This window comes from Anticarsia gemmatalis, chromosome Z (assembly GCF_050436995.1).
Source record: "Anticarsia gemmatalis isolate Benzon Research Colony breed Stoneville strain chromosome Z, ilAntGemm2 primary, whole genome shotgun sequence".
NCBI classification, from domain to species: Eukaryota; Metazoa; Arthropoda; class Insecta; order Lepidoptera; family Erebidae; genus Anticarsia; species Anticarsia gemmatalis.
The window spans coordinates 2,941,430-2,958,655 of record NC_134776.1 but is presented as its reverse complement, the minus strand read 5'-3'; the positions used below and the strand labels follow the sequence as shown (position 1 = coordinate 2,958,655).

The 17,226-nt window shown below is 37.4% G+C and overlaps 1 protein-coding gene across 10 annotated transcripts in view; it reads right to left on the bottom strand.

The window, feature by feature from the left end:
- Positions 1-1,013: 1,013 nt before the first annotated feature.
- The window catches only part of Sh (Potassium voltage-gated channel protein Shaker), a 519,456-nt gene continuing 503,243 nt past the window's right edge, over positions 1,014-17,226 (bottom strand). For 2 of the 10 annotated variants that reach the window (XM_076135276.1, XM_076135274.1), the window contains 3 exons: positions 14,898-15,121; positions 13,778-13,994; positions 8,791-9,488 (listed from right to left, as the gene is read on the bottom strand). In XM_076135276.1, coding sequence (XP_075991391.1) covers positions 13,785-13,994; positions 14,898-15,121 — 434 coding nt within the window. In that variant the 3' untranslated portion in view covers positions 8,791-9,488; positions 13,778-13,784. Of the gene's footprint in view, positions 9,489-13,777; positions 13,995-14,897; positions 15,122-17,226 lie in introns of all 10 variants that reach the window. The other 8 variants (XM_076135280.1, XM_076135283.1, XM_076135281.1 and 5 more) reach the window with 6 other exon arrangements.

The following is a 17,226-nucleotide window of genomic DNA, read 5'->3' as shown; positions in this document are numbered from 1 at the left end:
GTCTGCCTACATCTTATCTGCGTAGGTATATCCATACCAATATTATGAATGCGAATGTAACTCCGTCTGTCTGTTACTCAATCACGCCTAAACTACTGAACCAATTTGCAAGAAATTTGGTATGGAGATATTTTAATACCCGAGAAAGGACATGGCTACTTTTATCCCGGGAAAATGACGCATTCCCATGGGAAAATTCAGGTGGTGGATGAAGTCGCGGTTAAAAGCTAGTTACCTATAGATCGATAGCTATATCTACTGGTAGTGTCAAGAAAAAATTATGCTGTAGCCTCAATAGATCTATAGGTATCATAACTTAAATATTCTAAGTAGGTTTATCATTGAAGAACTACTCATAGAGCAAGTAGGATAACAGGTGATATTGCTAAATTGTTAGATGTGAGTGTTAGTCTAGTGTGTGTGTCCTACAGTGAATTGTGAAATCGCTCAGCTTGTATTTATAAAAACATTGAGCAACACATTTCGCTATGTGATTAACAAATTTTATGTATTATTTAATTGAAAGTCTTCGAACAATATTTCATAGGTACTTAATATGTTACTCAATATTTCATAGTTCAATAGTATTGTGTATTTGACAAGACTGTTCGCATTTGAAGCTACTTCCCTCTAAATATTTCCGATATCATCAAGCAGAAAGCTTTGAACAAAGGTCCATGAAATTTATCCAAAATATTATTTAATTGTGCAAAGACGCTCAGCTTATACAATGGCCATACTACGTCATGTTCAAACGATGCAAGTTGCACCATTAGAAAGGGATGGAGCTATACATAGAGTATAGCGCTGACCTGTTCTCATAGTACAACTTAGATCAATTTATATGACATGGTAAGACTTCAGATAGATTCATCTATTAGAGAGGGTGAGTAAAAAATAGCATTGTAATTAGTACATAGATTTGATTTAATGGTAAGTAAGTTGCTTCAAATGAGAATAGTCATACATTCGCATAGGTTCAAGGAGAGTCAAATAAAACACCAATGTTTATTTATATTGAGTCCATCATTTATACATTTTTGATTCACAACTGATACGAAAAAGAAAATCATTCATTACAGCACAGCATAGCACTGTTAACGTTTAACATAAGTATAAAAATTGGAAAAAGCTCCAGACATACCATGGAATTATAGAAATGGATTTAAGCAATTGCTTTGTGTGTTCAAATGTTTGAAATAGTAGACTTTATTGTACCATTCATGTGTTATTTATGTCAGAAGATTTTTTGAAGATTTGATTTCATACAAAGTTTTAGTAATTTTAAACCTGTGAGATGATCAATTATGTAGGAACATATCTATAATTTCACTAAAGTTGACAATTTTTTATCATTTGATCATCTCTACCTGTGATTAAATGACTTTAGAAAACGGCAAGATGATGTTGACTGATAGTGTATGTTTCAGGTTCTTAGTCCTTTAGTTTGTACCTGGATTGACCAAAGATTTTGTTATTATTGGTCTAATAAAGTAAGTTCTTTCATAAGTAAGGTGTTTGTTTTCTTTCAATATTTATGCCGTCTAAAGTTATAGTCATCTAATAAATATTTTTAGTTTGATAGTAGTTTATTTGAATGCAACCATCGTCATTAAAATGTTAGTTATGAAATGTTTTTCTTTTATATCTAGAGACATGTAATTATCGATGGATGGTGTTATTAATCAAAGTTGTCTTAAATTTATGATATCTGTGATTTTCTTGGCCTTCAAATGACGACAGTATTATCAAATTGAAAATTATCATTGAACAGTTCCAAACGAAACGCCAAAACCAAGAGTATTCAAGTACAATATCAACAATAAAGTCTACCACTTCCAAACGATTATCCCACAAAAGTTATCAAAAAGAGTTACAACTTCTGCATTCATCAGAAATGTATATTTATTTAGCTCAGTTATCAAGAATGTGTAGAGCATTTCTGATTAACACAGTCGCTTTGTCATACAAGCGTTGAATTACAATTTATATTCTATTCCTTATGAGCCATCACTTGCATGCCAGACACAGTTAACAACCACCACATCAAACTAAAAATGATCACTGGCCGTAGTGCCTTTAAATATTTACACTGTGTGCCGATAGTGATCCAAATCAAATAATGAAGTGTTCAATTTACAGTGTCCAATATTACCATCAGCTGGGATCAACCAATCGGAACGTTTATCTCTGCGGGTGTGCACCGTGTATCGTGGACCCCGGCGCCCGCCTCTATCAGCGATACTCATTACTTTGTTATTTCATCCATCAAGTATAAAAGATTTTGTTTTTCTAACTGGAATGTTTTGTTTCGTTCCCATACGTCAATTTCCCTTCAAATTACACGTCGCTGATAATATCTTCAAATACAACAAGGTGTAGGGTCGACTGCACCCACGATAACATCGCTACACACACGCTTACATTCATATCTCCACTATCACTAGTTAAAAATAATTTTATGTAAACATTAATTAATAATTTCGACTCAACAGGACTACGTATGCAATCGCTTCTCACATTATCTACATACCAAAGTGTTTGAACGTACGATTTGATGAACTCCGAAACAAACTCATGAATGAAGACTTCTTTTGAAATTAACCGCTCGATCGTTTTGCCAATTTATAATTTCCAATTGTTAGAACATTGCATTTTTCCCCAAAATGGAATCACATTCGTTTAATATTAAGTTGGCCATCGAATTTACACTTTATCTAGCTTACAGTATGCCGAGTTGTATATAAATAACTTTTCCTTTATGATTTTCTCAATGGTTTGATTTAAATTCTCAACAAGGTTTTTCGTGTAAATAAGGTGAGACTTGAGATATCGTTCGGATGAATTTCTTTGACCGTCTGCCATGCTCTATTCTTTTAAGTGTCTAGTTGTTAGTGCAGTCATGGTAGTGACGTCACCCGCCTGGTCTAGGATGTCTGGACTGCTTTGTTTCAAATTGTAATCGATTTATCATCATTACGTCTTAACAATATTTTTTCCGTTTTTTAATACAAAAAGTACCCAAACGTGTCTATTACTCCAAAATTTCCTACAATTTTTTTCCATTGTTTAAGGGGAATGCAAAGTTCTTGAACGTTTCAATTTAGTTAGTCAGCTTAATTTAGAATAAGTTGTTGAACACGTCCGAAGCGTCAGTAATAAGATACAAGTTCTCTTGATTCACGCGCGATGGGACCGTCACAAATCAAAGTACTTTACTCGGAAAATTTGCACTTAAGAATTATCTGTTGGCCAATTTATTGAATCTATGTTACATTAACATACTATAGGAGCTAGAAAATGGCTTCTTTTTACCATTACCCTTATTTATCTAATAATACTGGATGGATATTAAATATAATAAATTATCGCGAAAAATTCTGATTATTTCATAAGATCTCATCATTTTTTTTGTAAGTATACTAGTCGAAAAGCTCTTATATTAAATTCTTATATGTGTAAGAGGATAATGTAATTATGTATCTAGAGAATTCGCTCCAATTTAACTTACATTAGGTGATCGAATAAAATACAAGAAGTTATTACATATCATTAAATTTCAAATTATACTTTAAGCTCGTAGCTAGCGTTTCCCGATATTTGTGAACGATTCTTTGATTTATGATTTAGGCGTCTAAATGTATCTAACGAATTTTGAGTTTTTTTTTTAATAAAGCTTGTCGAGTTTTTGAAAAAATAATATCATATAATATTTTTGTATAATAATAATTTTGTGTACATATTTAGTAAATAACGCCAATAGTCTTATGAGTGATATTTAAATATCAAATAAATAATGTAAAGACTTTATCGATGTTAGTATATAGTACGAGTTTTGATTTGAGATTTGTGACATTATATCCAATATATGAACACGCTTCGACCTGGACGGAGAGGGGGCCAGTGAATAAGGAAAATTATACCTACTAGGATAAAATTTATACCGACTTAGCGCCTGTCACACTAATCGTTTGCCGCCCAATAGTCGCGAATATCAATAAAATGCGTAGTGTGACCAGCGTGACAAGCCCTATACATTAATATTAGTTTTCAGCATCGCGATGACTATATACTGGAACAAGCGCAATAAACGCGCATAAAGAGAACTATCAATACGTAAACTGCACCGTCGTAGCACGTTGTAACACGTTGTAATACGTAGTAACACGTAGTAGTACGCAGTAGTGACGCAACGCAACAGGCGCTCCCATCGCACGTTTCAGAGTTCATACAAACGCACCGCGTCGTCCTCAGCCGAAACAGTCCAAGCAAAATATCATTAATGTTTCTAAAAAATGAACAAATGTCTGATATGCGACAGCACCTACTCTGTCCATATCTCTTAACTATAAATCTTAAATTAAATTGAATTTAATTTACAGATAAAATTACCGATTACAGTTGTTTCCTATAGACCATATTTTAAATACAGCCTGTCGTAACGGACATTTCAGACTTCTTAATATTTTTATACCACACCTCCTACCTATTCTGATATTACTCAAGTAAATAGAAAATCGTGATTTCGTCTGCTAGGTATGTGGATATTAACTATCTACCAAATTTTTATTAATCGTTAAATCTTTTTTGTTTCGTTAACATAATTAACTCGAGAATGTTTTAATAGTGTGATGGTTGAGAAATTATTCCTTCTGTAATGCACCGGGCCCGTGTCAGCCGCCTCTGTATACAGGTATTAAGGTACACTACTACAAAATATCAACTAATAATACTGAGCGAAAATTATAATACGCCTATTTTAACTGGCGTAACTACAATTTTGGCCAACATGAGTAATTCACAATTATATTCCATATTATAATTCTGTTTCTTGTATATTAGAGTCGACCACACAGGTCTTACACGATCCTATGCTTTCCTCTTGACACTTGGCTCACGGTGCCTACGCGCGGTAGCCACGCTTGCGCCCTAAACAGTTGCCTCCGCGGCGAGCGCTCTCTCGTGTTGTTACCGAGTTACAACGTCACGTCTAGAAGGAACTCGCGACACTGGTCGCCGACTCGTCGCCGCTCGGCGTCTATTTAGAGCGCAGTTTGCCAAACGTTTGACACAATCTCTTAAGTAATCATACCACTTGTGACATTTTAATTTCGCAACAACGCAGCAATATAGTTCTGCGGACGAGAGAAGGTAGCGAGACCAGTTAGATCACACGGCTATCGAGCGATAGGCGTGCCTGTCCCTTTACATATCGTTTAATAAATTTGAATAAGTGGATAGGTTACAATCGACCAAGACTCATTTACACCATATTTCTAATCTACGTACATTGTGAAGCGCAATTCGTCTAAGCAGAACATCGTGACTCATATCTCTGTAAGTTGAGACTGAATGCTAAATGCTGGGTTTCTATCTACCATATATGATATACTGCTATGATTAAACAGACACACATAATGTAAATGAGATTTAGTCACACAATTATCTTCACACCGTTACTGCAACACAACGAATACGCAAACACCTCGCGTTTGTGTAATAACGTCGTATGTTACAATCACTTCAATTGTCGTTAACACATTTGTAATCTGCTGGATGAGGTTAAATACAATACCTATCTCATGTCAGATTACATTTAAGTTGCGATTTACGCATTTGTTTCCGAATCAAACATTTAGAAATTTTGTAACATGCGTTAAGTTCCCATTGAAATGATTGTTCAGCGACATATCAACGAAGTTGTTCACAAGTTCTGTGACGTTTAAGTATGAAAGTTAAATGTTGAGGCTAGATTAGAATTGAATATTACGTTAAATTGTCAAATGGTTTGCATGGAGAGTTAAATTTGTTTCAGCAAGTCTATTACGTTGTATGTATATTACGTGTTAGAGTAGAGGTGAACGTGTCACAGAACGCGGTGCGTCGTGTTCGTAGCGCAGCTGTTAGTTATTGCCGCGTTGCAGCATCCTTCACAAGGTTCAAAACAGGACCCGTGTGCTATCCGATTAAACTAAGTATATAACATAATGTGCTTACTTACTTTTATTAAAATATTTCGTCGCAACAGCCTCGGCGCTTTACGTATGTTGTAACATGCAATATATTTAACACTGCCTACGATAAACACAAGTCGAATATGTTGACAAATGAAGGGACATATGATAGTCTTCCCTCGAGCGGCATTCGCTCATCACTTGCTCAAACCTTTGACATACCTATACTGTTCTGGGTACTGTTCTATTCACGCACTGAGTCGGCCGACGTCACAGGGACCTAGTTCGATACCCGTTGATCTTATTTAATAGTCTAGTACGGGCGACACATTGTCGACGCCGTGTGTGATGTCATCTCGTCATCTGACAGAGAGAGCAATATGCAAACTGCTCGCCAGTCAGCCAAATGTCATGACGCCACGCGTCAGAGCGCAGCGTCGCGTCCACTTGTCTCCGGGCACGCGTGCCCCCGTGACGTCACTCGACTCTCGATAGCCAACATTTCCCATCATTCGCTCTGGTGCCGGACAAATACACAAACCGTGACTATCATAATAAATTAATTTGCCAAACAATTCGAAGTTCTAATTGACAGACATTATTGATATCAATTACAAAGAAGACACTCAAATTATTTTAATATACATATAATAATATTTATAATGTGTAAACATTTAGTGCTTCTCCCATTGCATACATTATATAATGTATGCAAGATAAGTCCAGTATCGTCATGGCCGGGTATAGAGCGAGCGCTCTTTGAGTCCTTTTATATAGCAGATGCCTGCGAGTGACTGTCGACCCGTTTACAATTCGCTTTTCATAACCGACTTTGATTCCAATCGTTGTAGCGAAAATATATATACAAAAGAAGCTATAGTATGACAGTCAGCACATCAAATAATGAAACCCACTTGTACGTATATACGATTACACAAACTGTCCTCTATTCGTTGCAGTCTGAACTCAGTCCTAGCGCAAACTTCGCGGCGGGCCTCAGTCGCTCGCGGCACCCGCGTCGCTTTATATATTATACTTTACTATTACACAGATCGTTATGATATTAATTAAATACAATTAAACATTGATTTACACACTGATATAACACGGATTGTTCCTACACAGTTAATATTTATTGAAAAATCATTGCGATACAATGAAGGAATGATTGGAATTTAGGAATAATTTTACGATCCACAACTCGGGCTTAGCCGTTAGCGTCGTCTCGCCGACAGGCTGTTCATACTATTTTAGAATTTTGTTAATTTCAAACTGGTCCATCTGGTTAATTTAGCCACTTGATTTTGAATATATCAGAAAAGTTGAGATCAAAAAGTGATGTTGCATTCATAAAACTATTCCTACAGCTAGACGGACACTCTGGCCGAGAGATATCAAGTACCCAGTATAAGGGCAGCACTTAACTACTATCAATAACTACTTACTACACTAGACTATAATATAGGGCGTAAATATTTATGTATTTTCATCTAGATGTTTAAACGCTATGAAATGTGTTACAATGATATGATAAAAATTATTTGGATGTAATCTATACCTAATAATTATTTGTCTTTTCTACGACTCAATTCTAAACGATGCTCCATAGACAGACAGACCGAAAATGTGAACTAAACAGACAGATATATATATATTTATATATATAGTCGCGCTCCCGATAGCGACGGTTGCTGTCATGTTAACTGCGCTATAACAAACTATAATAATAATTGACAACATAAAGTTAGAGCGAAACACAACCGTATTTTTCCTTTTTTTCTTATTATTATCGCTTAATTGAACCAATTCCGATCTGATATGACTAGGTAATTGTACAAAGTAAACGAACAACAACCGCTATGAGTGGGTAGTGGTGGCGCGGGGTCGGGGCGCGCTATACGACTAACGTAACGAATGTCAAGTTTGTAGAGGAGCTCTGTTGTGCGAGATTGTCGTAGCGTCCGCGTCTGTCGCCTATCACTTACAAAACATACGAGTAATAAATTCACTTCTTTCAAGATATGTAAACTGTAACATTAATGCTAATACGATCGTAATGCGACGCTCTCGATATGAAGTGTTGCATACGACAGGAGCGCGAGCGCGCGCGCCCCCCGCCGCAGTGCCGGCGCGACGCGGGCGGCGGGCGCGCGCCTCGCGCCTCACAACCATCCTCTCTACAATACACAATTAACATCCATAAATCATTACAAAATAACAGCATCGAACATGATAGAAATGGCATCGCCGACGTTACATCTATTACAAGTAAATAATATCATCGAGTGTATACACTCGTAGTGTGGCCGAGACTGTTGCGCGACGTGTACGGGGCACGGGGACCGAGGGCGGGGAACATCGAGGGGTCGGGTTGACGTGGATACAGTTATATACGTGACAGTGACTGATATTATAAACGATTATACATCGATATTGGTTCACGAACGACGATATACAACATAAACAACTTATTACTACAATTCTTCAATCTGGTCACATCACAATATTGTGGTAAATGCTTTGGTTCCGAGGCTGCCGTTGACTCTTCGAATTAACAAATGTTACATTTTGTAAAATGATCCAAAGATTTGTTAAGCTTAGCGCAGTGTACGCGGCACTCGGAGTATCGTCCGGAAGGCAGCTCGGGTCGAGGTTTGGGGCCGGGTGGGCCAAAAATGTTTTAGTAAACGGTCTGATCGCGCGGTTCAGTGTTCAAGTCCGTGTGTCCAGTCTGGGTGTCGTAGGTCCGGGGCCGCAGCGGGCGCGGCGGGCGCGGCTTGGCGGCGCGCTACTGCGCGATGCGGCTCGGGGCCGCGCGGTGGGCGCGGCGCGGCCGGCGCCGGCGTCCCGCGCGTCACTGTTTATACTGAGCACTACTCTGCACTGTTTATACTGAGTATCTGAGTATCTGAGTACAGTAGTCGGGTGAGGCGTCCGATCGACGCGAGAATAACGTCCATCGCGGAACTTTGTAGGCCTATTTTTTATATTTTATTTGTCACAAAGAATAATTCCTAATTAAGTTATTACACGTGTGTCAATAATAATGTATAGAAAGTGTATAAGCGGTAATCAAGCTGTCTCAATTATATTTACAATAGGAGGCGAGGGCCGCGGCGGATCGCGCTCGCAGTACTTGACAAGCGTATTTTAAAAGAATTATATTTTTTATTTTATTTTATTATTTTTTTATAGTATTCGAAAAGTTCCTTTCTAATATACTAGATTATTATTCTAAAAACGGTTCGTCCTGAGATTTGTAAGTGAAGCAGCTATTTATAAAAGTACACAAGTAGGTGTGATGGTGTCGTGTGGTGGGATCGTGTGAGTCGGAGAGCGGCGAGTCGGTCAGGGCGGTCGTGTCGGTCGGGTCGGAAGGCGGGCGGGCGGGGCGGGGCGGGGGCGGGGCGCGGCAGGGGAGTCAGACGCTCGTCACACGTGGCAGGGTGGCGGGGAGCGCGCCGGCAGCCGGCCGCGCCACACTGCCGTCGCGTCGTCGCGCCGGCTCGCCTTGTCTGCAATTAACATTTACATCTAATTTTATAAATAGCAATGATGTTCTTGACGCACGACACTTATCAGCCAGGTCACCGTAAGGTTCGGAAACATCGGGATACACACAGGTAAGGTCAGGTAAATTAAACAGAACCTATCCAGTAATTGGCAGTAAGTATTGAACATTATCCATACCTTAATCTTACGGCGCGTCCTAGATAAGCCTATACCCATAACTGATAACTCTATCTTATTCCTAACTTCAACACCACGCACTATCACGCGCAGTGTCGCTATTATCGTCGATATAATAATACCAACCAGTAGCTCGATTCTTTTATTTCTTCGATTCCCATAATTTCAACATTAAGTACATGCTATATGGCTATCAACAAATGAATTTAAAATTTAATAAACACTTAAGAATTTTTGCAGCTGTCCATAAAATACAATTTAATAATTATATTAAAATATCCAGATTAAGGAGGTTATTACGTAACTCACATACTGTATTTGATAGTCCCCTCATCATCTAGAACTTCATAATTCCCGTTAAGATCTATTTTTAGAATAAACAAAGGAAGTAAGGTTAAATTTGGAGTGCAGCACTAATGTAAGTCGTCTCGTTTAATTAAAGCTTACAATCATTAAGGAGTTTTTATTACACTCGCATGTCACTCCCGTCGACTCGCACTTTCTATTTAAATCCTTCTGCATTCGCATTGTATTACAGGTTTTCTTTTTGTAAACTTGTTCAAGGATATTTTTAGGAATTGTAATGTGTAAGTAAATATTTTTGTATAGACCTCTTCGTAAAATAGCAATAAAAACACTTTAGATTTCGATCAGTGATACCAAATGTCATGTCTTCAACAATTAAATAATATTTATCAAAACAACTTTATTTTAGACTGCCTTGCTACGCCTCCGTAGCTGCTTTACGTAGCACACTTAGGGTCAGCTACGATGTCGTAGAGGGGCTACGCACCTACGGGCTGTTGCTACGCAAAAAAATGTTTATGATAATATTTTTTTATCAACTATTTCTTTATCTAATATTTATTTACACATTAAGTCTACACAACTGTCTAACCGCCAGTATCTATAACTCAGTAATTACAAAATGTTATTTCAATAATGATGTTACCTTCGAGATCGCTTTCCGACCTTCAGTCTTAGTTAACTTAAACTTATTTACTGGCAACTTTATTTAATAACCGGCGGTATAAAGTGAAGCCTCTATCGGTAACTGAATCTCTGCCCTATAAACTTTGATACGAATTTAATTACAGCGAGCAACTATCTTAAGCTTCAGTGACTTTATGAAAATTAGCAAGCTTAAGTGTTATTAGATCACGATACATTTTCCAAGGAGGTCATCAATTTTGTTTACTTAGTTGAAAGAATTTTATTTCAACGGGAAGATTTTCATACAAATTAAAATACAAATTGTTGACATAGAAATCGACTTTTTAAGTTCTAACATCAAAAATTCTATCCAACAGGCTGTTATATTTTTTCCTAAAATTGAAATGACGATAAAAACATATAAGTTGTAAACTTTCTTATTGTTGTACGACACTCGACCGCGCCCATCCGCAACATCAAAGAGACAAAGAAAGCGAACCTTTCATAACATAAACACACACGCGCGGGGAGCACTGAGCCACTGACTGAGTGGTAAATAAACACGTATCATGTTTACCAAACGACACTGTATTCGAAGCCGTGAAAAGTTGCATTGAACCTATTGACGGAGTGCAGGTTTGTTTATAGTTTGTTGTCGAGCTGATAACAGGGTCAAAAGCTGTGAGTAGGTGCGGGGAGGTAGGGCGTTACGGAATTGCGAGGGATCGATGCGGCCGGGCTTCGTCCCGTGCAGTGAGCACGTGGCGAGGGGCGCGCGGCCCGAGACGTGGGGCGGCGGCTCGTGGGGGTGGCATGTGACGTCACGGGCGCGCCGATGCCGCAGCGTCTATCGATCGCTCCCCGCATCCATTCAAGCCGCCGCAAGGACGCTGCACCTACCTATGCGACGCGTCGTGTGCACTGAATGGTGCCATTCACTCACCATTTCGCCATCGTTCATAAAACACGTGGCATTTTTTACCCCCCTCCCCCGCCCCTCCTTCACCCCCCGCTGATAATATCGTTTAAGTATTATGTAATGCGATAGGCAGTGCCACTAGCGATCGTAGAGGAACATTTACACTGCACTTTAGAAAAGTTTTTCAGTTATTGTAAACTTAAAATTTTTGTTTTATAGGTCGTTCCAGTACACTATCATATCCTTGTCTACGTTTAGAAACACCCAAACTTTTAAAATAAAATTTGAATTCAGGTTTTCTAAGATATGAGCTAAAAACTATCTAATCCTTAGAATAATAACTGTTGTTTTCTTACAATAGAAAATCAATTTTGTATATTTTGGAAAATATACAAAATTGTCTTTCTAGGTTAGACAGCGTAGTAAAACTAGACAAGTGATTCCGAAACTAACGTAAGTAAAGTTTGACTGCAAATATAATCCACATTAGTAAAAGGAAATTTTCTCGAAGTCAAATTTTTTTTGAAAGAATCATCCCAATTAACGGACGCGAGTGACTAGCAGAAGTAAAGTTGTTATCATTTTTCGTATAATATTATCCTAACTTAACAAAACTACCATACTTTTGAATATTACTGAAAATGATTTGGCTCCCCCTCAACCGGCGAAATACAACCACGGAGCTGGCAAAATAAGAACACAATACACTGCTATTCACTTATCAGATATTATTGTTGACATATTCTATTAAGTCCTAGTGTTTCAATCATCACACGTTTCCTATTGTTTATATTTGATTGACGTTTGTAGTGCAACTGTCAGCTTGCAAGTTGGTACTAATGCATCTTGTTGAATAGTGACATCTATCGGCGAGAGTGCTCCAACTCTGATATCTACTAGTCGCTCGCTAAATATGCTTTTGTTAATTGATGTTGGACTTCCTGCCCATGTTTAATTGTAAGGTTGTTAGTAGCTTTCAGGTCAAGAAATCCTGTGTTCATAGTATTACTGTAGGTTGTACTTGTACCTTATTTTCACAAATACATATTGCAATTTGCATTAATACTTTATGATTTTATTGATGATCCATCATATTTTAAAACATCGCTTATTCTTCTTCATATATTCCTCAGACGCGCTATCAAAAATGCCAATTGGGTAAGTCAATAAATTTTCCTAGAAACAAAATTTTGAAGTACAATATTGTACACACAATAAATATCACAGTACAAATTTCAAAATTAATTGCTGTAGGCCAAAATTGGTGACGGCTTCAAAGCGAACTATAACTATTGACAAAATATGGATAAACTGTCGCTAGCCAGTGCTAACCTTACCTTGGAGGGTTTCAACCCTTATTTTTCTAGTAAATTTTAATGTGATAAGAATAAAAAAGTTTTTTTTTGTATAATTGAATCAAAGCTTTGTTACAGCTTCTTGCAAGTGTAAACCTTAGCATGATGCAAAAATCTATGTAATTTTGATCTAAGCGCGATTTTCATGGGACATGTCACGTTGTGTATCGTGGCAGGAATGTTCTACCACGATATAAAACGTAACGTGTGCGATATGAATGGAGCGATGTGCTACAATATGGTTAAAATATTCATAGCGATAATTTATCGCTTCTCGTTGACTTTCGATATAGCGTTGTGTTTGCCGCCTAATTTTATAGGACTAATTCAGCCTATATTGATTCTATGTGCTACATTATGTTAGAATAGGGCTCGAAATTATCATTTATTTACCAAAACGCAACTACATCTATTGTTTCATACTCTAATCATGTAATTTCATATCCTGATGGTAACATTTCTTATCATTCAGCATTTTATTATGATGATTGATAAGATCTCTTGATAGCTACTTTCAAGCACTATTTGCTTCTATTCAAATATTCGTGTGAATGATCTTTCAAACCCTCTAAAGATAAATTGTTAAGATGCAATAAATTGTTGATTAAATTCAAAAGAGTGGTAGAACTATATAAGAAAAAGGAGTGTAAGGAGCGAGTGGATTCTAGGTATCAAAGAGTAAATATTAACTCTTTACCAAGCAATGCTTAGCGTAATACTGCGTCCCTCGTAACGCGTTAATTTTGAATGTTAAGCCAATCAGATACAATTTTGTTAGAGTAGGTAGACTGTAAACTGAATTCAGTTTAACAGTAAGTAGTTGTTTGTATGAAGCGTTAGGAGGGTCGCGTGTCGCCTAGTAAAGCGTTAAATGTCAGTGAGGATGATGGATGGTGACCTGGCTGTGAAGCCTGAGCTCGACTCACCCAATAGTCAGACGTCAGTCTCTATGGCCTCGGCGGCATGCAGGTTGTTGACGCGCACGGTGCAAGTGGCGCGGCGCCGCGCATTGTGTTCGCGGCGTGCGCCGTGCGCGTGCGCGTGTGCGTGCGCGTGCTCGCCACCGTGCGAGTGGCCCTGCTGCCGCATTGCCAGCCGCTGCGCCTGCGCGGCCTGCTGCTTCTGCAGCTCTTGCTGCTGCAGCTGTATACACACAAAGCACATGTCAGTACAAGTTTACAGCATTACGGCTATCTGCAGCAAAGAATAGGCCAACAAAGATTTCAAAATTTGTATTACTTTAAGTTTCCGTAGTCCGATAATAAATTGGTCTAAAGCAAGCCTGTTCTTTGCCAAAGGTAATTTAAATGAATAGTTGTAACCCAAGTGTGAATCTTCCAGGCAGCGAGCACCTAAGAAATATGAGAAAAAGTATACCCTGCGGTGATGAAGTTGATGATCGGGATGAAAGCTTGATTCAATTCTGAAATATCTTAAAAGCAAATCTTTATTATATTATGCATTAAAAAGTTTTCTATTTTGAAAAAAAATCTGAAGATTGTTTAGTCAAATCAAGAATATTTACTCTAAGAGAGAGAACTCTCAAGGAGTAAGTAAACGTGACTAATTCATTGTTCAGTTGTAAGAGAAACCTGTGCAAGTTCCAACTGGCGGTAGGTTTGTTACCAACTCCAGCCACGTGATGAAGAAATTCTACAAATGAGCTTTTAATAAATCACGTGTTTTTACCAAGTTTCCCGACAAACTGTTTTGTTATCAGAAACCGTAGGAAGTTTTGTAAGTTGATTGCAAAACACTGTTTTCTGCTAATTTATCGGTTTGAAAATAAATTTTGATTTCGAATGAAAATGTAGCGAAGAATATGAATTTTGATGAAGTTTTACCAATCCGCCCTACACTACAAGCCAATGTTTATAAATCTAGATAACAATAAACTATTGCAATCAGATGTTTCTGGAACACCGTCAGAATCGAAAAAGACGGTAAGCATACGGAAAACCATTGTTGTTAACATCAAATAAGTCAAACTATGTTTTCTTGTCGACGAATAGTTTTTATGGATGGTAAAATTGGAGGTGATCTTACATGATTAAGTCGGAGGGCGTCTTGGTGCTCAAGCGCCGCGATATCGTCGCAGGCGCCAGCCTCCATGGTGGCTTGTTGCTCGAGCAGAAGGCGCTCCTCCTCCTGCAGCCGGCGCAGGTTCTGCTCCAAGTGCGGGTCGGCCACCAGCGCGCCCTCGTCCAGCTCCATCATCTCGGAAGACGAGTCGTCGCTCATCGAAGACTTCTTCTGAATTGGCCCTGAAACTACACCCGGTACGTTTCGTCATTTCTGTTTGGGTTAAATTGATTGTTATTTGTGTAGTGCATCCCAAATTATCTAGAGATTTTTTTTATCGAATTTATTGTAAGTACGTATATTTGTGTTCTTATGTTCAAAATAAGTTAGATAAAATCACCAGAAAAGGACCTTAACGTTGAAGTAAGAAAGAACTAAATCCAGTATTACGTTAAATTAATTACAAAAGAAGTAGAGACAATGGGAAGTAGCTCTCTTCAAACATAATTTGAGTAGTATTTCACCGAACAAACGAAAAGAATGTTAAAAGTAGATATATTGTGAAGATGAGTCGACGTTGACGTGGAACATTAGTCATTCGTTACGTACCACGGAAATGCCCACGTGTGTACTCACTACTATCACACTCTAAAGGTGAGATACTTTGAAATGCACTATACACTTCTAATATACAATAATATAGGCTACATATTCTGTTGTTATATAGTTAAATATATAGCGTTAGTTAGCGGAGGATCATTGTTAATAGATATTTAGCTTCCGTACTGGTGTTAGATGGAAATAATATGTGATGATTTCAACACTATTGTTCAGTAAAATCTTTACATTAACATAGCTACGAATGTCTATGTGAATATTTTTAATGTAGTTATTAAGTTTTGAAAAAAATTTCATTACTTTAGATCTCGTTGGATAAAGACTGCGGGGCGATGTGACCATTAAGATTTTGGATGTAGACGGGAAAGCAAACAAAATGTAATACATTAAAAGCTCCAGGTCAGTTATTCAAACCCAAAGCAAAAGTGTTATTGTTATAAACGTTATATAACACAAAATAACTGTAAATAAATCGTGAATTAAAGTGATTGGCTAGAACTTATGGTGCAAACACTATAAAATTTATTTGTCTAACTTGTCTGATAGATTCTGTTTAGCGTTCACGCACCAGTTCATACCGAACATTACCAACAACACACTACTTTGTGAATATCGAGAAATTCACAAATAAATTCGTTTTATTATTCGATTTAAAATTAATGCTCCCCAAACGAGTCGGCGTTATAGTAAGTATAATTACTTTTATATTTTATGGTACTTTAATTCGGACGTGAGCATGTACACTGACACTATTCGCATGTTTAAAATCAGTGTAACCATTAGAATTGACAGTGGAATTTGTGAAATATACATAAGTATATGTATATTAAATGTGAAATGAACAAGCAAGGAGCCGCGGCCAAAACAACAAACAATATAGAAGTACATCCAACGCGAAGATTGGCCGGCTGCCATCGCACGCCGCTTCGATCTCGGCTGATTTACAACTTAATTGTAAAACCGGCCTTTTTGCTAAATGTTTCATACATCATTATTTAATATTAATGCAAAACCGCTTATTTGCAATACATTTAGTTTTAGAGAACGTCACAAAATATTAGTAAATATTAATGATCTTTTCAGATTGGAGACACTAACTAACATAGTAAAGATTGACGCTTGTAACTAGCCTACATATAGTATGATCTAGCAATTTCTATATTTCTTTAGATTTATCTTTTCTTACCCTGTTTTACAAAATAGTACATACCTATATGATATTTTCTAAAAAGGAGAGCGAGAGAGAGATAGAAATTGAGATGGATTACGTAAAAATAACTACAAGGAAGCGAATAATGATAGATAATAACAAAATACTGAAGCGCTACATAAAACATATTGGTTTATTAACGGTTAGTCCAATGATGAATGATAAATAATAATAACAAATAAAAATATTAATATATTAGTAAAAATAACATAAATACAACTGTCTTACTAAAAACGTTGTGTAAGTTCGGATTTGTTATACCGTGTTTTGTCTTTTTCACTCGCAGATAATTTCAAACTAGTTCGAAAGTGACAAAACATAGATCAACTAAGATCTTACTTACACAACGTATATTGGTAAAACAGTAATAATTTTAAAATAAATGTAACACAAAATAAATAAAAGAAATACTTACAGTGAACGTTTCGTATAATATGAACTAAAAAAAGCCGGCTGAGTTATTTTGGTCCGAACGCATGTTTGTCTAGTGACAAGGGGCATGCTCGCATGCCGGGAGTGCCGGCC